Source organism: Nilaparvata lugens, chromosome 8 (assembly GCF_014356525.2).
Source record: "Nilaparvata lugens isolate BPH chromosome 8, ASM1435652v1, whole genome shotgun sequence".
NCBI classification, from domain to species: Eukaryota; Metazoa; Arthropoda; class Insecta; order Hemiptera; family Delphacidae; genus Nilaparvata; species Nilaparvata lugens.
Window position 1 is genome coordinate 31,211,473 of NC_052511.1, and position 25,950 is coordinate 31,237,422.

A 25,950-nucleotide genomic window follows, 5' to 3' on the forward strand; every position below is an offset into this window, starting at 1 on the left:
TAGTTGAAAAATCGACGAAAGTAATTCATTACTGGGAAGTTTTCTGTTGAGCATCATTTGCCCGGTTTCAAAACGCTTAATGATGATGCAATCCGCGTAGTATTTCTATAATATCGGGTTTTGAAAGTCAAATTCCAACTCAATTACAATCATAAATGAACATCAAAGTACCGATGGAATTGAATGTGAATGATACCTTGATTGCATTTTTCTTTTCAATACAAACGTATCAGTTACGAGCTCATTCATATTTTCACGATCAGTCTATGATAGAGCTCTTTGAATAAATATTTTTCTTATATAAAACTCAGTTTTTCATGAAAGGAATAGAATCCATTTTGAGAATTGGTAACTGATTCAATTTTTAATAAGCTCGTGTTTAAGAAACAAAACTAATTGGATTTCGACAGGACATTCTTCAATTACCTTCCAATCAACGATATTCCGATTTTCTTGCTTGATATCACTGTTCAACGAATCAATATCAATGTGACTGACTGACTGTGGTAGTGTGATTCACAAAGAAGATTGCTCCATTCAATAACATTGTTCCTTTATGAAACCGCATGTAACCTCTACCTATGAAACTACTTATTTATTTATTCAATGATTCATTCTGGTATTACGTATTAGAATGATTGAGGGATGATGTTTTTCCAAAAATGTTTTTCCCCCGAATTTCGATTCAAATACTAGTCCAAAAATTAGGTTATGATTTATCCACTTTCCAATTTGAGTCCGATTTCCAGTGCAAAATATGTTTTATGTACATAAAACTCAATGGCGTGTTTAATTCATGCAGAGTATGGCTAAGCGCTTCTTATGTTTGATTAGTAGGGTGAATTATTGACATCAAACTTACTTCTTATTTCTTTTTCAGATGAACAGACCTATACAGGTTAAGCCAGCAGATAGTGAAAATCGTGGAGGTGAGTTTTTGTAATCAATTTTCAATCTACCTAACTAGATCTTCAGTAACTACTTCATTAATTGAAGATTATAGCAATCACTCTTGAGAACTGTTTCTGGATTGGTTGAATCTATCTATACTGCAATATAGACTATGTGTTGATATTACCTGAGATTAACCGGTCTTCGTAACACTGTCAAACTTTCATTATACCTACTTCAGGTATTCTTGAGATATTACTGTCACGTTTTTGATGTTCTATGTACACTGACTGGGTTGGCAAATTTGAAAAAAAATATTCCTAAAGCTAAATATAAATTATTACTATAGAAATCATGAATTGGTTGGTCCTCAATATGTGTATTATCAGTTTTTTAATAGAGTATTTCCATAGAGTGAAGGCACCGTTTAATAGAGATCCTTTTATCTCTATTTTAATAGAGATCCATTTTATGGTATAAGGGTAATATGTCCTCATTCTTACTGTTAACCCAACTTTGGATTATTTTTGTCTCTGATCTTTTTCTTGGCAACAGGTCAATTAAGATTCGTTACATTGATTTTTCTATGTACTTGAATAATTATTTTGAATAGAGAATTTGGAATTGTAACTTCGTTAATCAGGGTAGTGAATTGCGAATCGATTGTGACACATTAGGATTTCATATTCTTGATACCGTTTTATTTCTCCAAAATGATTTGACTAGATTGCATAACAATTGTTTTTTAACCCTTTACTCTCATCAATGAGTAATGAACTCTGATGAATTATTGAATGGGAACTTATAGCATTAAGTTTTAATTAGTAGTTTTCAATTGCGGAATAGAGAACGTTGAACGTTAATCTTGTAACGCTCACAAGTCTCAACTTCCTCTCTAAACGTGCATTCAAGTATTCGAAAATGACCATCTCTCAATGAACGACTTTTCCTTAACTCTATTTTCTATCCTTATTTCCACTGTCATTGTCTGACAATCACTCTGCTCTGCTATTTTTCCTCCATCTCTCTATTATACATAGATATAATACATTTATTATTTTTTATGATCACTCTTTACTACTTTTAAAAGCTCTCTCTCTAGCATTTTATTTCTTCCTCTCTATCAACGTCTATAACTTTCTTTCTCTCTATATTAGTCCTATAACTTATGTGTTTTTATTCAATCCTATAACTTCCTTTTGTTCTCTTTCTTGCTTTTCTAATCACTTTCTTTTTCTTTTTCTTTCTTTGAATCTTTCCTTTCACACACCTTAAACTTTCTATTTTTGCTTACTTTTCTTTTGTTCCTTCAGACTTTCCATCTCATTTTCTCTCTATATATCAAGGAATCTCGAATATTATCACTTACTCTCTTTTCCAATATAATAGTCCTCTCTCAATAAATAGTGCTCTCTTCACTATCTCTCCCTACTAACTTCTATCTATCTATCACTTTCTCCGTCTCTATAAATGGCTCTTTCTATCTCTGGTGAACTGGAATTGAATTTGCGCGTGCCTCCAAAGATGAATAGGCAATGGATGGGTCTTCGGTCAGCCCCCTGCCACAGTTTCCCCCCCCCTACAGTCACCCAGCTCGCTCAGCGTTTTCGTGAGTGGCGCAAAAGAGACGTTCCCTCTCTTTCATGGCGCTCGTCTGTCGCTCATTCATTCGGTAATCAGATTTTGAGGTTGCCAGATTAGGGCCGAAGATGAAAGTGGGATCCCCCTAACCCCCTTCACCCTGAAAACAGCTCCCCTCCAACTTCCCCCGTCACCAGCTTTTCTTTTCAGCTTTTCGTTGCGACTAATTCTAGCCCGAGCTTTTCGTTTCTTTCATAGGCAAGGTTTCCTTCACCCGCTCTGTACAGTGCATCACGGGCGACCTGGAATTGCAAGGCACTCAATGAACGGTGTACAGTGTAATATTTTGAAAGCCGATCTATGTTAAAAATGATGGAACGTTCGGTTGGCTGGATAGATTTTGTGCAAGTCAGCAACTTTTCGTTAGCAAAGCTGTTGCTGTGCTAATGCAGTTTCAATAGCTCTCTATTCCTCCAATAAAGTTTTTCATTACGAAGTGTGCTAATTAATTATTTCAAAAAACTCTATTCATCCAAAAGTGGTTTCCTTGCAAGCCGTCAGTTACCGTAAGGTTTCTGGCTTCCTATTCAAGGAATAACTCATGAAAAGGCTTCTTAGTATCATGTTCAATAATATATTATCATAATGAATGATCAATAACTTCCAAAATGAAGTTGTAACTAACTGACTTCAAGGTGACTTCCTAATCAAGTATATCTTCTCCTATTGTGGGAAAACAAAGCGTTTCAGAATTTCATTTGAAGTGTTCTGTTTCTCCTTCTCCCAGCACAGAGTGCATTCTAAGAGAAGGAAGTTTTGACGATCACATCAACACATTTTTTAGTTTATTTGAACAGACAGTCAATTTACCTCTTGGATTCAATCCTATTATGACGATATTCATACAGTAAATGATAGTATATTTGATTCCTGTTGAACATCTGAAGTGCGTTCCCAAGTTGAAAAAGGCCATTGAAAATTACTGGGGCCTGATTTGTGTGAGGCTGAGTTCAAACCAAACGAGAATAGAGCTACAGCACGATGCTCTTGAGCATAAAACACATAGAAACAACCCCACATATGAGAAGCAAGACAATTTATGTCTCCAAAAGTGTATGAATACACTGTTAGATTCAGATTTTAAGGCTGTGCAAAGACTAAAAATAAACATAAACTTTTTACTCGTGATATTTTTCAAAGTTTTCTGATTTGTATATCATGAAGCTATCAAAATTAAAAAGTTTTCTTAGGAAAACTTTTTCTTTCTGATCATTACTTTTTGAGATATGAGCGCCTAAAGTTTAAATTTTCGGGACAGAACATTTCAAATTCGGTAAGAGATTTAGAGGATATCCGTGAGATTCAGAGGATAGATTCTTCATGGTATTGTTGATCTAGTAGAACAAAAATTTTCTGAAAATATCAATTTTTAAGATAGTGAATCTTTAAGTTAGAAAATCAATTTACTAAAAAAAACAGGAATAACTTTTAGTTGAGTTATTTTTGGTAAATCGAATAACTTTTCCAAAAATTGATATTTTCAGAAAATATTTGTTTTACTAGATCAACAATACCATGGAGAATCCATCCTCTAAGTCTCATGGATTTATATCGTACCGAATTTGAAATGTTCTGTCCTAAAAATTCAAACTTCAGTCGCTCATATCTCAAAAAGTAATGATCGAAAAAAAAATGTTTTCCTGAGAAAACTTTTTCATTTTCATAGCTTCATCATATACAAATCGAGAAACTTGGAAAAATATCATGAGTAGAAAGTCTATTTTCAGCCTTTGCACAGCCTTAATCAATCTTTGTTCAGAAAAAGCATTCGCCCGTTTGGTCTAACCCGGCCCAACTTAGAAGTATTCTGATAGAGGAGGTCCAAACAATTCCAACTCAATTTATTATGTGTAATTCTATATACTGAACAATTTAATCCGTTGAATCTTCATCCTGAACATTCTTGATTACTCAAGAGATTCAAAACCCGGTCTTTTTGAACAAAACTGGAATAATCGTGATTATTCGTCACTGACAAGCTAGGAAGGAATAAGTGACCAATATTCAAATTTGAGTCTTTGATGTTGAATAATTATGAAATTCCAATTGGTGCTTCACCGTCGACCGTCTCTGATTGATAGAGGCAGTCAATCAAAGCATTCAAATTGCAGTCTTTGACATTAGTGGATGTTCCAATTGCAAGCGTACACCAATTCATGAATTCATGCTCATTAAATTTGAAAGTTTGTCACAAACGATCATCATTGATGTCCCAGGTTCATGTATGTATTCATGCAACGAGGGACGCTTGGGAATATGTATGCAAGGGCTCATTGCCGAATAGGCCTTCAGAGTGTCCACTCAGGAGTTGCGTTGTTTTCAAGAGGACGAGCAAGGATCGGCTTTGTTTCAATCTGGTGAAATTCTAGTCGCCAGTAATTGGCAATGGAAATTGGAAGAGGGCACTAATAAATAGGCCTGTGTCAGACTTGCAATTGAATAGAACGAGCATTCATCATGTGAAGTGGGCCGAGGGGATGTTGGAGTGAGATGGGGGGAGAGGGGGTCACGACTGTTTAGTTCAGAAACTTCCATACACTACCACCCCCCCCCACGCACCTCTCCTATGTACAGATACCCCTTGAAAGTCCTTCTAATTAACTAATGCACCTCTTCAGTGTCCCTTAGTCCATACTTCACTGCCGGTCAACTCTACTGTATCTTTCTCTTTAAATGTTCAAGTCCTGCTCTTCATACTTATTCAGTGAAACTTTTCATCGTAATTCAAGCCTCTACATCATCCTAAAGTAGTCTCGCTGATTCTGCTATTGATAAGTCTTATCTTTCTAGAAAATGTAAGTTTATTACGCAGAGATGGAGCTGGGACTCGAAACAAAATTTCTACCATTTATGATGGAATATGATGTGATTCAATGAATTGTCTTGCAGCTTTATTTCCATTATTTATTTATTTATTCATTTATTCATGATTTACAATCAACTTATATCTTTGGAAATAACTTCGTTTCCAATCAAAATAGGTTTATTTCATTACAGTACTGAATCATTATGAGATTTCAGAGTAATTCTTAACCTTTTTGAGAATGTTCTGTCTTCAGTATCATAGAATTTGTTTGTTTATTTTAGCTTTCCTTACTTGGAGCACAGAAAAAAGAAGATGAATTATTGTCTCCTTCGTGCTTGAAGGAACCAGTATTGGAGAGAATTTAATCATAATTTTTTTCCGATCATTTTATTGTTTGTGCTAGCCTAATAAATAAATAAATAATAAATAAATGAACATAAGGTCAACTATTATATGATCCCATGTAGTTTACGTGTCGTTTTTTAAGGTGATCAATAAAATCCAGAACTATAAACGCGTCTTCCTCTGATGTTGAATTGATATTTGCGAATAATTTACATAATATCCACGTATAACAAAGGCATTTCTTGAACTATTGTACCCTCATTGTTCTATAACATCATTTGTCGGCTTATTTCTCTTCATACCCTGAGTGATTCCTCTTCATTTGTTCGATATTTCAAACTTATAAAATAATGAAATCATCGAAAAAAGTATGTTACTCATTGAGATTGAGAAATGATAGGTGAGAAACCATTACCACGCTCCAGATCTACATTCGTATCATTTCTCATTTCATTCAATAAGCACCAAATTGCCCCTGGCATTCCACCCCCTCTTCGCCCTCTTATTCTCTCTTTTGTCCTCCTCCTCCTCCAGCAATAAAAGCAATTCCCTCCAACATTCCTCCCCTTTTACCGAGCATGACCGAGGAGGAAGCTGTTTCATTTCAATAAAGTTAGCTTACATACGCCCTTCAAGTTTCATTCGGGTTCAGTGGCTGAATTGTGCGTGTGATAGAGAGAGATGACATGTGAGAAAGGAGCGAGATGATGATTTCGGGAGGTACGTGAGAGAGAGGAGGAACCTCCATATCCGGAGCAGCTTCGAGGAGTGAGAACTTGCAATAGTTTTGGACCGAGAGAATGGTCGGGAAGAATAATAACCTAAGTGGAAAGTTTCCACCGCAGCTTCACGCTTCGTATCATACTCATTTTCCAAAATGTCGGTTTCTTTGTACTCTCTCTCTTTCTCTCTCTCTCTCTCTCTCTCTCTCTCTTGCTCTTTCTCTCCTCCTCTCATCCGCAACATCTATATTCCTCTCCGTTCCTCAAGATTTCATCCATTCTCTCTCTCCCATCAATTTTCTATATACCTATTCTTCTTTCACTCTCCCCTGTAACTTATACATAAATCTTTCTCTCTCTCTCTTTCACGACTTTGGCGTCCTCAATCTGTTGAATTCAAGTCCCCGGCGGCTTTTTCAATCTCTTCACTTCGAGACGATCTTTGGAGAGCATCCATCAATTAAGTTCAAATAATGAAGAGTTATCACTTTGGAGCGTTGCCAAGATTTCTGTGATTGGTGGTCTCAGTCAGTGTGAGCGGAGAGATTCTGATCACTTTGTGAGTAGATTCAAGAAACTGAGTTGAGTGAGTTCGCAGATATGTAGGGGGCTTTACATGGGGTGGGGGTGTGAGATGGGTTTCTTATGTAGAAATTATCAGAGACTCAGAGACTTAATGTAGAAATTATCCTAGCACCAGACATGAACCTGACATAACAAATGTGGAAAAGTTTCTACACAATATGTAGATGAAAAAGAAGTCTTATGACCGATCAGATTATCGCAGGTAATACAAACCATGAGAAGCCTCTACAGAGGCCAAGAAAGAGTTTATCGGTTGAACTAGAATTATTATAGTCTTGGAGTCTTAGCATTCATTTTAGCAGAGAATTATAATATTTTTCCAGTATTCACGTTTGTGCTGAGGGAGTATGTAAGATTCAAAGAATTTTAAATCGAGTTCGTTACTCAACATTTGCATCAAACGGACTAGTTTTATATGTATACCAATCTCTAATAACTAATTCTCACAATTTTCACCGTTCATTCGGGGAAACATAAAGGTTAGAATTAGAACCATCCTATCACTTTATAACATAATTAAAACTGAAAAAAAGGTATACTCTAATCTTGCATAGCCTACCCCTACAACATTGTTTAGTCTAGAGGAAGTTCTTTCACTTGAGTAGATATTCACTGACTTACCCCAAAATTTCAACTATGATCCATTACAATGACCAACTTGCAGTCTTTTCAGTGGGCCACTATTGCCCACATACTGGAACAATACTGCTATCAGGCAAGAATCTGTGACGCAACAATAACGAGTATAGCAGTTGAGTTGCTGGTTCATTCAAGCCAAGCACGCTTGCGCGTCAGCTGTTTTTTCTGCTACAGCTGTTGGCATTGTCCGAACTTCCCCCTTCTGCCACGAGATGCATGTCCTTGTGGTGCTCGTATGACCGTGATGTGGTGAACTTGAATTCTGCATTCGAGAACCCTCCAAGTTGTACTCGAATCATGTTCCTGGGTGGTGAGTGAGAGAGATAGAGATGGAGAGAAATTATAGGAGGAAGCAGAGTACTATTGCAGGAGAGGGCAATTGTATGAGATGGAGGAGAAGGAGGTAATTGTAAGAGAAAGAGATGGGGCGATAGAGCGAGTGAAAGAGAGGAGAAGAAACCAAAAATTAGGGTTGGAGTTTCGAGCACGTGTATACTACACCAATTTGCATCGGAGCGACTCAGCTGTGCATTTTGTTCACGTTGTCGTAAATCTTAATACGATTTTTTGCTACTATCAACGGTCAGTTTCAAGCCCTTGGTGTTGTCCACTGAATTATTCTCAGTAATAGAAATTGGCATCTTCATTGATGTTCTGATGATTGAGTTTTATGTTATGATGAACTTGTTTCCACCTGTTATTAAAACAAACTTTTTCCACCTTCGATCATGTTGAAACAGTCACAGATAAAATTTTATCAGAAAATTGATGGATGTTTGTCGATGAATGGATTCATAACATAAGCTCCAATTTCTTTCCAGGAGAAAGATTCAGTCATGAAGATTCCAATAATTATTGAGTAATAATTAGGTTATTGGCTAGGATTATTTGAACAACAAAATTTTACTATCAACTCCTTTAATGAAAACGGTGTCGAACGTAGTTGTTTTACATTTTACTTTCACAAACCCTAAATTTATGTTAGTGTATTATCATATATACTCTCCTGTGAAACATATTCCTGTTCCTTTTTAAGGAACAATTTCTCCAAATTTAATGAAGAAACGAATACACTAATGTTTTAATTAGTGAGTACTAAACATGCAAACATAGGTAGAGTTAGTAAAACAAGATTTAATATACTGTTTCTGTATTATAAGAAAACAATGAGTGATTCTTGTAAATTATCAACGTTAAGTTATAGGCGTACAATTCTAAGATATTATTTTAATAATTATCATTCAACAAAATTGAACAAATAATTTCAATTTCAATTTTATTTATTTATTCAACACATACACATTCAAGTATGATACAAATTAAAAAAATAATACATACATTCAGCAATAACAATCACTATAAAACAAAAAAGAAAGAATAGTAAAAGAATAATATTTGAGAGTCATTGAGCAATAGCCTATCTAGTCTCTGACTTTGACTTATTGGAAAATATATTTCGAAAGTTGTTGGAAGATCGAAATGTAACTTGAACAAGCATATAATTCTGACACTGCACCCCTCTCAAGGTGATGAAACTTTTTTTAATCTTGAACGCTTCACTATTATCACCGAAATGAGTCTGAAGGGAACTGAGAGTGATGAAGAGGGTGGAAAAGAGAGGGTTGGCAAAAGTGAAGGCCATTCCGAACACGGAAACCGTCACTACTCAGTCTTCACTCTTATCATTCCTCCCTCCAAGGAGGAGGAAGAGATAAGTAAACAGATGGAGAATATGGAGTTGTCGTAGGAGGAATAGAAAAGAAGGATGAGTAGACAGAGAAGGAAGAAGAAAGACAGAAGAAGATTTTTGGCCAACGTCACGCGAGAACCTCGTTAGACGGATGCTCTTATCTACTGTCCGGTGAGTCTTCACGATTCGCTGGACAAATCCTTTGTTGCGTTGTCCCAGGGGAAAAAAGAAAAAATCAGGAAGAAATGACTGTAATCCATCTCTTTATATGTCCAGGCTCCTCCTCATTATACTAAGCCTGTAAAGGCATCTTCTAATTTGCTGCCTAACGAGCCTGCAGCATCTTTAGTCTCATCCATTCGATGCTGATATATTTTGGACCTTCTTTGCTACCTACATAGCTAATTTTATCAGTCCTCTTACAGTGGTAAAAGAATCATAATCAATCGCATCGTAGCTGAAACTCAAAATTCCAACTAAATTCAACCTGCGTTATCACAAAATATTTGCTTCAACTTTCTCCAACCTGGTCTTCCTTCATACATATAGCTGGATAGGATACATTTGATGGAAGATGTTGATGCATCATCTAATATGTATGAAGTTCTATATAAATATGTGATGTTCACGAATAGCCGATAACCGGTCCCTAGTGATGGAACAGAAATCGAGCAAAGGAACCGAACAATAGAATATTCAATTTCCACAGTCTGTTCAGCTTCAGATCCTCCTATAATTACAAGGAAAGCTGTTGCCAGGTAATTGACTCAAGAATTTTTCTAAAAACATCTTAATCAATTCACAATTGTCAAATAATTCAATTTCACAAATAATCGAACATTCATATCCTGGATTACAACCTCCCCACACATGGAAATTCCCCTACGATTAACTTCACACTCAATATTTCCACGTGACAAATCTCACATTAACAGGATATGTTCGTAGTACAATTTCTCGTGTTTAAGGGCGCTCTTCCAAGGTAAGGGGAGATACAAGAAGGATGTAGATTGAGACGGAATTTAAGTTTAGGCGTGTGTGTGAGAGAGAGGAGGAAATAAATTGATGAGGACAGAACTAGGAAGGAGGAATGTGGAGTTAAAGACAGAAAGAGGGAGATATAAGTTAGATAAGAGATAGTGTGAGAGGGAAAGTGGGTAAAGCTCAGTTGTAATCACTGCCGATTGTTCACACTGGGTTTCAGTTATTAGATATGATTGTGTTTCTTGCGGTTGTAGAAGCAACTAGGAATGGGGGAAAGGGTGTTAAACAGGATGGATATTCGGGTGTTAGGGGGAAATTCACGCCTTTGTATTGATAGTGGAAGGCCTCCTCCTCTCACCCTCCTACCAACAATACTATTCCCCCGCGCAAGATGAATTATTATTGTTGTATTGTTGAGGGGTACGTGGATTCTCGCCTCGCAAGTAATTTAAGGGGCTCAGACAAGGAGCGTCGCGGTTTCTTTGAACTTTCTCTCTCTCTCTCTCTCTCTCTTGCCGGGTCAAACGAGTTCTCCATAATTCCCAGCAGCGCCGGGAGCTGTTTGGTTCACAATTATTCGGCAGATTGGAGGGATTGTGGTGGAAGCTCCTAGCAGATGTTAAGGCGTGTGGTTTTTCCCACAATTATAATACACAGCTAATTGGAAAACTGATTTGAATGTGTTGAGTTTTTATATTACGACTGTTCCTCCCACCGTATAATCATTGTAGTCTTCGACGAGATAGTGCCCCTATCTCTCTTTATGATTGGTAATAATTGATTGTCAATTTTTTTCATGAATCATAATCATAGTTGCTTCGAAATTTCATAATGCCCAACACTAACCGATGATAAATATGATAATTCTAGTTATACTTCGTCAAGAGGAAATCTAGAAACTGGTTCTTCAATGATTGACCAATAATGATGAACAAAATAATAATGTTTGAACAAATAAGTATGTTGATTACAAATTATTGTTACTGTGATATTATCATTGTAATCCATGATATTCATCAAAATAATTATTTGTTCAAATGAATGGATTGAAAAATTAAACAGCACAATATATTATGCATTTGTCACTAAACAGAATCACTTGGAAGAGCACGTATATGAAAATAAATAAATTCTTATTGTTTCATCAATTATGGCATGAAACCATTGAATCTTGTGGAATGATACTAATAAATAACATCGAATAAATTCAGAATTATCTTCAGTTTGGAATAAATCCTTTTCCTTTTCAGATCCGTGATCATCTTCTTAATCTCTGTAGAGAATCTCCACTGAGGAATGAATTATCATGAAATCATTATCATTTAATTTCTGTGGACTCTTAATATTGTGATACTTCACTATATAAACGTCTTCAAAGAGTACCAACAAGCTCACTTTGTGAATAAACTCTACTCTCCAAAAATGAACGCAGTTTTGATGTTGATTTAATGAAGATATACGAATTGAAATTCACAGAACTGTATGAAAATGGAATTACACATTAATGTTTGTGTCTACTCTGTTGCTGGCGCGTATTGTTGTTGTCTGTCCAAGCTCTCACAATTTCGACTCTCTCCCATTTCTCTCTTTTTAGTCTCTCATACTCACTCACTCCATTACTCTTTCACACTCTGTACTTTTCCTACCCTCTTTTTCAACCATCAATCTATCTCTCCTCTATCATCTTGTACCTTCTCGCACTTTTCATCTCTTTCTCTCAGTGTGCAGCGTGTGTAGATCGCGTGTCCGGGCGTGTGAGAGTGGGAGAAAGATGTATCCAGCTGATAGAATGAATGGGCTTTTTTGTTGAAACGGACAACAGACAAACAAAACCTTTTGCCCAACCACCCTTTACTGTCCTAACCATGTCCAGTCCACCCTTTACCAAACCCCCCCACCCTTCCACCCATTGCAATAGCTCAACGAGCTCGTATTTTTTCCGCCTAACCTAATATTTCATTTTCATTATCAGAAAACAACATCGGCACCCTATTGTCTCCCCCTCCCCTTTCCCCATCCATTTTGTCACGTTTTCCATTGTATGTGTGTGTGCGTCACGTATGATTATGACGTCATGTGAGTGTTGATAGTTTACGTAATCGAAAATGGAGTTGTACAGCCTAAATTGATTTCGCAATGCCTTGCAGGGACTTGGTTATGATGCTTTTATTTTATTGCTAAGCTCTGCTGTATCCTACTACTATGTTCACCCAACCCACTACTCCTCTCTCTAATCAACTCTACCTCCCTCACTCACTTATTTTTAAACTCATGATTTTTACTCTTCAATACTAATCATTTATTAAGATTATATAGATCATCCATCTCACCAACTCAAAATTTTATCTCCAAATAGTTTCCTTGTTTCGTTGATTTCCTTGTTCACTGATTCAATGTATTAATCCAGTCAATTGATACAATCTATAACTGGTTCAATGTTCATGTTCAACACAGTCTCCCTGAATGTCTTATTCTCTCTGAAAATTAGTTATTTCTAATTTTTTCATGGATCCCTTTCTCTCATTCTATCAACTGTAGCCCTCTTATATTCTGTACCATGTTAACTTATCCCATCGTTAATCTCCATGTTATTGAATGAAGGAATCTATTAACAAAAGTATGCATTCGAATTATTACAAAAATAGTAAGTTAGTGTTTTATCGATTCAAATTTAGTGAACCATCAAAACATAGTTGTATATTCTTGAGAAACGGATAACAACTCAGTTATAATTCACTCAATGAAATTCATAGGTTATAGGTATTTATGAAATAGCGATCCTCAGTAGTGAATCTGTTCCTCTCAGCAGTCTAGAATCCACCAAGCTGCGACAAAGCATCCCGAAACAAAGAAGAAACTCTTTCCTTCAATCTCTAATTTCAGTTATTTGGCTAAAAAAAGAGTGAGAAGGGTCGCTTTTCAATTTGACTGTTTCTTTTGAGATGGCAAAGAGGGCGGAGACAATTTGAATTGAGACAATATTAACAGTTCTTTCTCTTAATACAGTGAAAGACTACAGATTTCAGTTTGAAGAAGAGAAAGGATAAGGAAGTTGGTGGGTGAGCATTGCAAGCTTCAATGAACTCGCAGCCAGTCAAGAATGCAAATTCGAGTCCGAAAAAAGGCGGAGGAGAAAGTACAATGGAGGGGATCCCTGTTCCTGTTCGGTGAGATGGAAATTGTGGAGATCACTAGGATTTTCTTTGCAAATCGGGGATAGGCTGGATTTCCTTGCCATAGGAAAGTTTCAAATATAAGAGAGACTGTTTCTTAGTTTTACAAGAAAAATATTTTCCTCGATTACTATATATTTCACGATTGCATCATATAATACTCAATATATCATCAAGATTCAATTCAAGATATATATATATATATATATATATATACACTGTAATATACTGATATACTAATAATAATTTATTCGACCAAAAACAAACATTGTACGAACAAATTGAAATAAAATAACATAACTGGTGTAGCAAACATCCACGCAAGCACAATACATGTTTATCATTATAGTCTAAATGAAGCCCCAAAGGTAATCCTGTGTGGGACCCTTCTTCGTATATTCAATCACAATAGAAAATGATCAAACAAAAGATAGAAAAAAATGAAAGAAGGAATATATAGTCTTACATTATTAGTATACAAAATCTTAAAAAACTAAAAAATTTCAAAAAAGAATCAAGAGAAAAAAATTTAAAAATATAATTACATGAATAATTCAAATTCCCAACCATGAAAAACTAAATCAAACATGAAAAACAAAATATCAACTTTCGAGCATGAAAACCTTCATAGAAACAATTGCGTATCATCAATCGCAACAATGAATTTTTTCAATCTGGTCTTTACTATTTGGCTATATTGACACTCCTGTGAGTCAGGTTGCAAGGCATTGTAAAGCTTACCACCTACATATCTGAAAAATCTTCTGTTATGCTCAAGCCTAGGTCTATGTAACTGAACTCTATTTCTATAGCGAACATTATAATCCGCGATATGGGTTTGTGTTGTCAATTGACTTTTATCAATCACAATCTACTAGATATATATACTGTAAACTCGAAGCTACTTAGAAAGCATTTCAATTAATACTACCCTTTATTATTGAATGACAAATAATGATTAAAGAACAGATTTATAATAAAAAATCGTTCACCAATGACGTTGTAGAAAAATCATGAATTCAATCGAGTTGTATAAGAAAAAGATTTGGTTCCATTCCAGTTGTGTCAAACACACAGCTCTGATTAATGAAAATAATTCCATGAAGATAAAAAAACTCAAAGATAATGTTGCCAACTTTGTTGATAATGTGCAGTGATTATTTTGAAGTCAGATAAACAATGACTTCAATGGATGGTTTCCTTTAGACATATCAAAGTTTCAAGAATTTCCGATCAGCAGGTATTTGTTGATGAACAATTAGGAGAACTGAAGAGACCTCTTCCCCCAGCAGCCATTGAGCAGTCTCTTCCATTGTATCTTGACTAATTTCTTTAAACGCGAAAAACTTTTAATCCGGAAATAAATCAAATCTCTCTTCATTTGAGCAGCTATTAATGAAACGACCTTTCACACCGAGCCAACGTTTTGAAAATTTAATTTCATCTATCTTCGCCTGTCTCACTTCACCTTCAACATTTTCCTCTCCTTCTTCACTTTCTTCTTGTACTTCCTCTACGGGACATCATCCTTTGTCTGTTTTGTTTATATTCATTGGCTTTACGCCTTCCTAATCCAGGCAGTAGATTGCTTGCGGTCATTATAGGGTTGATAAATGGTGGGGAGGGGAGGGGTGAGAATCTAAAATTAAGAACGGGAAGGGGCAAGAAAGTTTCCTTGAAGAACACTGGCACGTTCATTAGGGCTGTGCTTAGAAAGGGGATGGAGTGAGGATCGGGCTGGACTAGGGTGAGAAAGAGAGTGAGAGATTCTAGAAGAGAAGGGAAATGTTTTAGGAGAGGAATACAGGCAGGAAGAAAGAGAAATGAGTAGGAAGAGAGTAGGTTGAAAAGAGAGAAAAAGAAAGTTTAATGTTTGACTGAGACAGCATCTCCTCATCCTGACGATGATTATCATACACAGGCGTAAGAAAATTTCCCTAATTAATAATAAAAAGAAAGAATCTAACTTTTGAACGGTTGGCTCTTTTCTTTTATGTTAACAAAGCCTGTGACTGTGACCAGTTCTTGCAGTAGTGCTCTTGGCTCTTGACAATTGAAGTGTGAAAAATAGTTTTCATTGATCATTAATAATGCTGGCGAACAATTCTTGGAGAGATTATTATTCATTCACTTGTCACAAAGATCAACTCTGTAATGAAATTTGAACGGAAAAACAAAGGGCTACTTCATTATTCACAGCGCAGTTCAACTTTCAACAAAACTTTAATGACCCTAGAAATATTCCAACTCATTTTTATCATCGTAATGTATCTTTCAGGTAGTTTTTCCGCTGTTACCCGTATGAAAGAGGGGTTTCATTGGTCTCGCTTATAATTTGATTGCTGCCTGCACTTGTATTAGTAAGTGTGGAGAAGGCTGTAAAAGTTGGATCGTAAAATTCAACTTGCCAGATAGCGTTTATTTCTTTGTTCATCTATAATGAAATATAAAAGGTCGTGAGACTTTTCAATTATACTATCGGAATACAAAGAGGAAGCAACATTCAAAAGCCCTACTCTTCCGTGAAAGGAGTCGATCAAGAATGTTTAACGATTTTCTGGCTTTTTATGTGAAGTCGAGGTCTTAATGTGCCTGATCTTGATTGGTTCTTCGACTCCCCGAGTCATTAAACTATTTTATTTCAAGTCTTTTGTGTGTTATAGAGATGTATGAACTGAGCGGATAAGCCTAATCTCCCGTTCTTTACAAGCCTAGTTCCAACTGCTTTCGAGCCAACTGAAACCTGATTTCAACTATTAAGCCTAGATTATCTGAACTGGTTGAGTTTGTTCTTCTAGAGAGGGTTAACCCTCCTGAGCTTATCTATTGACTTCTATATTTTTTCAGTGTATTATATTTCATATGTTGTATCATTTTATCTTGTCATCGTTGAGAGTTTCAATTCAATTATTTCGACATTGTAGTCATTCATTCAACCAGGATCATTCCATCCGCTTCCTCCTTCTCAACTTTTTCTGAAAAAACAATAGTTGATTAATTGCAATTAACAGTGCCAAATATTTCTAATCAAATATTTTAATTTTAATTGTAATTTATATTTAATCTTGCACATGGAAGAGTGATTGATTCAAAGTTGAAATCTCTGTGTACCTCAAAAATGTGATTGAATTGAATATTAAAGACCTGCTCTTTAACAATCTCTTGAATTTGAGAAAAATATTAGCTACAAAATAACGCATATAAGATCTTCTTATAACTTGACACTGGAGTGATGTCCTTGAAATTATTCAAAAGGGTACTATGGGGGTACTATGGTATTATTTTACGAATGAAAAATTAAGTAGCCCTGAATATATACGTTTCAATGAGTTCGATTAAATTCCACATCGAATTGCGTGTTCTCACATTTTGATCGCATAATTTTCAATCAACTGGTAAACTTGGAAATAGTTCTTATATTGACAATCGAAAATTGGTTGAGGTACAGTCAAGGAATTACCTGGACTCTATAATTTGAACTGGACCGGTATCTGTGCCTGTGTCGAATATAAAGTCATCGCTCAACTTGCGTAGTTGTTCGTTCCCTCTGCATCGGTATTCGAATTTGTTGAAAACCTAGAGAAACTATTCAAGGAGGAATGAAAAGCGTGTCGAGTGAAAAGGTGGGTGATGGCGAGGGGCGAGGAGGGAGAAAGAAAGTTGGAAGACGACGAAGAGTATCTCTGAACAAAGTTTCCAACAAACCATTCCCTTCACAGAAAGCCATGGAGGAGGAAGTAGGAAGAAGTTTGATACGAAAAGTTAGAAGAACATTTTAAAGAGTAATTATGCAATGCTCCTGGCTGGAGAGATTCTCTGCCAGCAACTTCTGTTGAGGTGTTTTGTGTTGGGTTGCCGAAGGCTGGAGGAAGAGAGGGAAAAATAAAAGATTTTTTCCAACTAATTAAACTCTAATAAGTGAGGCGCAAAGGTGGAGGCAAAAAAGTACAATCTAACGGCCGGTTAAACGGATTAGTTCTTGGTACGCGGTGATAGCATTCATTACTCCGTTGCTTACTGTTTAATTGATTATTTTTCGTGATTTATTAAAGTCAAAATTAATTATTTTTTTTTTTTTTTAGAGTTCAATTCAATTCAATTCAATTCAGTTTATTTCCAAAAACATAATACACGAATAAGAAATACAATATACAACATATTTTGGAATCCCCCTACTAGACTATCCATCTGTGTGTAGGGGGGAGTTCCACTTTATACATAATAAGCTTAATCTGCTCATAGAAGTAAATAATAGAGAATACACTTATATTATGGATGTATTATTAATATTCTGATTACAAAATAGATAATATATGTGCTGATGTATATTTAAGAATGAGTATGTAGGAATATGTATGTAGGAATAAGTATACTTAATACCTTGATTGATAAAAGAATAAATAAAGAAGAAATAACAATATTTTTTTGAAGACCGCAGTGGCAGGGATTCCAGAAATTCTCAGAAGAGAGAATGAAAAAAAAAAGCATAAACCAGAAAGGCAAAACAGTCAAATCGGTTATATCAATGATAAAATAAATACCAATCAATTGTCTGGAAACCTTGAAGTCGTGTTGGTCACCAAGCATAACGAGATTGGAGTAGTTCTTCTGAAGCTTCCCAACCAATCTGGTACAGCCACCTGTCCACCCTCTTCCTAAACACTACCAAACTAAATGCCTCTGCTTCCCTAATCACCCCTGGCACATTTCTGTACAAGACATGGGCCAGGTATGAAGGATTTGTCAATTCAGAGCCGTGAGTCAGCTGAGGTATCTCAAAGCTGTAATTGGATCTGTGGCGAGTTGAGTACCTATGGTTAACTGTTTCTCCCAAAAGTTCAGTTTTGTATTTTTTTATGTGGATCAACAAGGATTTAATAAAAAGTTGTCTAACATTCAGTACGGGAAATTCGATAAACAATTGTCTTGTTGGGTATCTAAAGTCTCTCTTTAAAATTGTTTTTATAATTGATCTTTGGGTGACTGCGAGAAGCTCAATGACTGAGGAGGAAGCCCCTCCCCAAGCTAGAATTCCATATAGTATTATAGATTGGACATAGGCAAAGTAAACTACTTTGCACTGATCCACACTCAGAACATTACTAAGCTCTGAAAATGCGTGAAGCAGCTTTCTGAGCCTATTCTTAGCACACTGGACATGTTGTACCCAACTCATCTTGGAATCCAAGACAACGCCCAGGTATTTGTAATGATCAACGCGCTCAATCATACTACAATTACATCCAGCAGACCTGGGATTATTACAAGAATGCATCGTTAGTATTAGAGAGCCTGGATCAGCTTGATTTCTTGTAACTATTGGCATAAACTTCGTTTTTTCCACATTTACTGTAAGGCTATTGTGATCAAACCAGTTCTTTATTTTTGACAAATCAATTGAAGCACTCATGTAGGCCTCCTCCCAAGTGCTCCCAGTAGACACTAGTGCTGTGTCATCAGCAAACAGATACAACTCACCTTCAACTACTAATTTTGACAGATTGTTGATATAGATTAGGAATAGCAGTGGCCCAAGGGTGCTTCCCTGGACTACCCCATACTCAACATTCTCTTTATCACTATTTTCACCATTTATGCAAACTGATTGCTGTCGATTGTGAAAGTAACTCTTAAACCATCGGAGAGAGATATTTTTTATCCCCAATGATACAAGTTTTTTTATTAAAATTCTCCTGTCAACTGTATCAAAGGCTTTTGCCAAGTCCAAAAAGGTTATCAGTACTTTTCTTCTTGATTTAATACTACTTGAGATAGCCCTAGACATATTGAAAAGAGTATCAGATGTATTTTTGGACTTTTGAAAACCATACTGTGAGTTGGAGATGAGATTGTACTCGTTTAAATACTTAGTCAGTTGTATTTTTATACACTTTTCGATTATTTTAGATAATGTTGCCAACAAAGAAATAGGTCTGTAATTGGAGAATATGCCTTTGGGGCCTGATTTATAAATAGGTATTACTCTGGCTGTTTTGAGAGCGCAAGGAAAGTGTCCAACCAGAATGCTTAAATTGACTATATGTAGGATAGGATGTATTAATATGTCAATATTGTTTTTAATCACTCTAGTAGGGATTCCATCACAACCTGGAGCTGATCGCCCTTTCAAACTCTTCACTACCTCCTCCAATTCCTGCCTTGAGACCGGTTGCAGTTGAAATTCAGAGTCCGCAGCATGTTCATCATCTCTCACTACTGGTGCATCCTGGGTTATTATAGAATTTGCTAGGTTTGTCCCAACTTTGGCAAAATATTGATTAAATTGGTTGGCAATTTCTTTAGTTTTTTGAGAGTCGATGACTTCACCAGGGCGGGAGAATGCACTAACGGGGAATGATTTACTATTATCTATACGACCTGAGATTTCGTTTATAACCGACCAAAATTTTCTAGGGTTACCAGTCGCTTCTTCAACTTTGTTTTTGTAATAGTTATACTTGGCTCGCTTGATTGCTGAATGTAGCATATTTCTATATTGAGTAAACTCATTTCTAAGGAGATAGTTAAATGGTTGTCTATTGAGTTTTTTTCTGAGTTTATCACGATGTCGAATAGAATTTACTAGTCCAGCAGTTATCCATGGTTTGAGTTGAGTATTTCTAGATGAAACTTTTACTTCATGTGATTTTTCGGCAATTATGTTTTGTACCGATTCAATGAAAATATCTGTTGCATTGTCAACGTTGTTTTGTTCAATGACTCTATTCCAATTGTGACTAGAAAGTGTGTTCCTCACCTTTTTCCAGTCTGTTTTAATAATGACTCTATCTGTATTAGGCGGCTTATGAGTTTTTGTCGATAATATATTCAAGCAAATAGCATAGTGATCGGTAACCGAGGACTGCAGAATAACAGAAGATGCATTGAAGAAACGCGGAAGCTTGACAAAAAAGTGGTCAATACAGGTTCCGCTGGCCGGCCGTGTAACCTTGTCAATACAGGGCACAAATCCTGCGTCACTCAAAATATCGATATAATGCTCCTCAACAGAGCCAGGGGCAACATTCAACGTATCGCAATTGAAATCACCTGCCAGAATTCGGACGACACCTGGCGATTGTTCATTGCAATATACGTTTAACGCGTTCATGAATGTAGTTAGATTAGTGCTGGGGCTGCGGTAGACAGCTAGAATTTCGCATGCCGCCCCCGCCCAGGTAAAGGTGAGAGAGAGACAGGTAGCCAGACCGCCCAGTACCAGTTCATTGCAAGTGACTGGAAGTCCTTCATCGATGTAGACCACCAACCCATCGCTCTGGTTCAGATTATTGAATGATCTAAAAGAATGGTAACCTGAAATGTTAATTGGATGGCTGTCGTCGTTAAGCCATGCCTCAGTTAATATTATGCAGTTAAACTTATGCCCTAATCCCTGTAATACTGTTAAAAATTCGTCAAAGTTACGTCTATAACTACATATGTTCTGATGAATGACCGAGAAGCCCATGCCACTGCCGTTTCCCATAGAATCTATACTACTAAATTTACCATGAAAGTCAAATATATCAGCACACTCTGTGCATCTTATTAGAGATACATCAAGTTCATCAAACGATTCTCTTATCATCCACCTTCTAGTGCCTTATGATCAGCATCCCAACGTGACAGCCGTTATTTATAGTAATTATTATAGTAAAAATGTAACTATTTCGTTTCACTAATTTAACATGTTAAAGCAGGAGAGGAAGAAAAGCGTTACTACTATTTTTATGTTTTTCTTTTAGATGACAATAACCCATAGATGAAAAGAAAATTATGTTGAACAAAATAGAGTGAAGGCTTGAATAGGTCAGCGGTCTGATAAAATAAAGCCCAAGCACAGATTGCAAACTTGACTCTGAAGCAATTTCAAGGTGCAATGCAAGATGCATTGCACAACAGAGACTAAGTTCGACTATGTTAATTAGTTTTAAAATATCAAAATTTAAAATTTTTAGTTTAGGCATTAGTTTTGAAGTGTAAATTGGACTTTTTGAAGTGAAAAGTGGAATCTAACCTCCTTTTTGGAGACTTTTATTTGTAAAAAATTTGGGAGAAGACAGTTTTGGGCTATGCCTGTTGTCTTTTCCCAATCATATTTTAATTATGATTGTGATTGTGAATAAAATAATTAAAATAAAATGTTTACCTATTCATAACAACGTAAACAATCATAATTTCAGCTATGACCTATGTTAAGATAAACAAATTTACGATGCATAAGTTTAAGACAAGTTTGGTATTATATATGTGTGGCATAGAAAAAAAAATGTATAGCCTATCAGAAACTAATGGCATTACGATATTATTCATGGTTATTAATTCATCCATTTGTGGAATTTGAACCTACAATATTGGTAAAACACAGTAAGCTTAGTAATCGTAATTGAGCTGTGGTAGCACCAGTAAGTGCTTACATTGCTATTCATTCATTCACACAATGATATGATATTTACATCCTAACTAAGCGTTTTATAATCAAGTCACCAACTATATAACAGCAGTGTGAGAGCGTTTAACTGCAGGCTACATATGAATATATATATATATATATAATATATATATATATATATATATATATATATATATATATTATATATATATATATTACATATAAGCTGCATATGCTGTATTTGTATTATTGAAGCTAAATTGCCTACTGGGCTCAGAATTACTTTGAGTAATTCTACTGTAGGAACGTGGGAAACTATTCATGAGAGATTGATATAAATATTGTATCTGTCTGCCATAGATAGTTGGCGCTACACTTCTTGATGATAGTATAAAGAGGAATATCGACAATAATGCAATTACTATGACCTAGAATTGTGTGAATATTGCGAACATTGGAAAATTGAAGGTCCCTTATAAGATCATAATATCGTATATTTTAGTAAATTCAAGTTCGGAAAAACAAACCACGTCTGGTTCCATATCTTCTCCAATCTACGATTCTCAGATTGCCGCTATTTAGTAGTCGCAACAACTAAGTAGAAACAACTCTCTTCATTCAAAAGTAGCTTTTCTATATCAATGTACTTATAGTGTAGCCTAAAAACTGGGTGATTCACTTCTATTTTGTTATAAAAAATGTCATAGAGTTGAAGATATTAAGATGATTATAGATATTAGAATATATATATATATATATATATATATATATATATATAATATATATATATATATATATATATAATAATTAGACTATCAGATAAAACCTAGATATTTGAGTTCATAACTTGAAGGATGAAAAAAAAACAAATAGAGTCCTTATCTTAGGTGAGAGTTTAACATAATCCAAAGTCCAGTCCCAGTTTAATTGTATAGAAATTATATGTACTCATCCTCAGCCCGAGGCGTCGACGCTGACGTTGACCGACTCATCTGTCGTGAAGTTCTCCATCTGCTGAATAGTTTTGATCAGCGTGATTGGTGCTCCGGACTCTGCAGACTTCTTGACGTATATTCTGCAATCCCTTGTCCATGCAGCTACAAGTTTTTTCTCGCGGACGAGACGTTTCGCGTTTCCCAGGATGAATTTGTTGATTGGGGAAAGATGCTCGTTGACGTACACAGAGGTTGGGGGCCAGTTGATGGATAGCGAAGCAGCTGTCAGTTTCTTGCGATTGGCCCGTGCAGCTCCTATCCACGAAGACTTGTAGTCTCTAGATATGAACTTGACAATTATAGGTGGATTGGGACGTTCGTTAGTCACGCCTAATCGGTGCACGGTTGAAATAAAGTTTATGTTGTAGTTGACATCAATAACGGCAGCGATTCTGTCCAACAAACCATACAAATCTTCACCTCGGTTGTACGGAACACCTGTAATTTCTATGTTGTCTTTTCTGCTGAACTGTTCCATATCTTTGATTTTGTCATCAAGAAGATGAACTGTCTTTTTCAGCTTGTCATTTTCTTCCCTAATTTTCAAAAACTCCGACTTATGTGATTCATTATCAGATGCAAGCAGTGCGAGAGTGTCCTGCATTTTGGTGATAGCGCTATTGACACCTACTAGTTCATTCTTAATGTCAGTTACATTAGTGGCCACTCCACCAATCTGCTTTTCCATGTTTGTCCGCATACTGGCTATGGACGCAAGGATTGCGTCTTTAGATTGTGATAACGGCGAATCACTGTGGTTGGAATCAGACGAGTCTTCACCCAAACAAGAGTTGCATTTCCACGTATCCTTATCGAGTTTCGTGAAGTCAACTTTAACACATTTTATATGGAAAGTTGATTTACAGGTTGAGCACGTAAGCCTATCTTTTTGATGTTTGATTTTGTTTGCACACTTGGAACAAGACCCCATCGTAGAAGTTGTTTGTATATTCTGATAGTCACTGACCACTATACACGCTTAATAATAATAAAAAATAGATCACGATTCAACTTTTAGTATAAACACTCGTTATATGAGTACATGATAACGTATTACAACGACCGGCACGCCAGGCTGGAGACCTAGGCTAGAGCGAACCGATAACGATGTTCACTCATCGGCGTCTCGACTAGAAACTGAATTCGTCACGTATTGAATACGAATTGAATTGAATCGAATACTGAATTGAATACGTCACGTAGAGAGTTCTTTTGGTGTTTATATCATCAATAATCTCTGCACTCTATCAATAATGTCACTAGACGTTCAATATTACCTTTTATCCAGTAGTTGAGAATACTAACTCTCATACCTTTGGTGCTACTTTCAATGAAGTTTCATATAACTTATTGGATAGATGTATTGTTTGAATTTCATTTTTTTCGGCAAATGAATTCGATGGATATCATCTATTATCATCATGGATAGTGTATCCTGTTCATTAAAGATCAGTTTTTTATATTCATTAAAGAACAAGAGTGAAACAATAAACAATTAATAGGATATAAATACTGTCGATATAGGACGAATAGATTCAAAACCAAACCACTATTCAGCAATTAATTCATGTAGGGACGTCCTTATGTCTATGAATCTGATCAAAGAAAAACTAAATTGATCATTTATTTTGTATATTGTGTCTTTCAGTCGCAGGAACGACTGAATTAAAGCAAAAGGGTGTAAGAAAATATAAAAAATAAGATTCTGAATTGGGGAACGACTGAAAGGAATGCTAAGCAGCTTTTGAGGTGGAGAATCTGCAAGTAGATCGCCCTTCATATTATTGGGAAGTCAAGCAAGAAAACTAAGGGCTGAAATTAGACCCATACTCCCTCTCATTTAACAAGTACAACTAGCCACTGTATAAGGGTTCAGAAGTACCATAGCATTTGATAACTCTAATCTTCTCAAAGATTTACAAAGAATAGTGAAAATATTGTTTTTTTTTCATACAACTTAATAAGGTGATCATAATATAAAAGTCATGCAAATAAGAATCATGTATGTTGAGCAATGATATAAAAATATAGGAGAATAAGAACGATCTATGATTATTTATAACTTTTCAATAATATTCTCAGTTCAAGGATTTATTGCAATAGATTATTGTCACCCAGTTCAATCTGGCTATTTGATTATTAAGTATAGAGTGGATTTTAGAATGGAATGACCATTTTTATATGATTTTTTAATGTTTGGAGAGTTATGTCCACTTTACTCAATGCAGCTATCATTAGAGTATCCCAATATAAAAGAATTTCCTTCTTTCACGGAATTTTTTTTCAAATAATGTTTTCTCCTATTGAACTGAATGATCCATTTTAAACGCCATAATCAAATAAGGTGTGTGTGGACACACTATTTAGAGGTACCGTATAATAAAAGCTGAGGTAATTTTCAAATACACCTCAATGAAGGCACAGTAAAGTATTAAAAAAGGTGAAGCTCAATAGAAGTAGGCTATTTCTCAAGTTTGATGAAACATGTCTTGTACGCACAGTGCCGTAAAAAGAGCTTCGGATAAGAGAAAGAAGGATGACGGTTGGGAGGATAGTGAGAGAAAGTGAGAGGGAACAGTAATAGTCGCTCAAGTGTTGCAAGTCGTCGAGAGGCACAAATTAAATTCCGCAGCCAGCAAGTAAATTGCAAATTCTTGGCCAGGGCTCTCGAGTTGCAAATGCTTATTATACGGCGCGCTCTCACTCACTCCTCACCTGCAGTTCGATGCCTTTTATTAGTAGCAAGAATCGCATCTCATCCCTCCACCCCCTACAATCATTCACCCACCACCACCACCACCCAAACACAAAGGGGGTGGTCACATCTCTAACCTTGTGCCGACACTAATTCCCCAACACTAAGACTGAAAGACCGAGACACATTCTAGTGATAGTGATTTCGAAATCAAGAAATTTTCAATCTTTCACAATGTGTTGAGTAAAGGGAAAATTAGTACCTCGCATATATCGATAATATTGTTTCCATAACAAGATTCCAGCTATCTTCAAGTACAAGATTTTATAACTTCAAGTAAAGTTATGCTCTTGACAATCAGTTTTGGAGTGGGGTATGTGATTTACAATGAA

The 25,950-nt window shown here is 35.9% G+C and overlaps 1 protein-coding gene across 37 annotated transcripts in view; it reads left to right on the forward strand.

Annotated features, from left to right (window-relative positions):
* The window catches only part of LOC111046754 (CUGBP Elav-like family member 4), a 433,104-nt gene that overhangs the window by 285,994 nt on the left and 121,160 nt on the right, over positions 1 to 25,950 (forward strand). For all 37 annotated transcript variants that reach the window (XM_039434497.1, XM_039434478.1, XM_039434476.1 and 34 more), the window contains one exon: positions 881 to 929. In XM_039434497.1, coding sequence (XP_039290431.1) covers positions 881 to 929 — 49 coding nt within the window. The remainder of the gene's footprint in view (positions 1 to 880; positions 930 to 25,950) is intronic.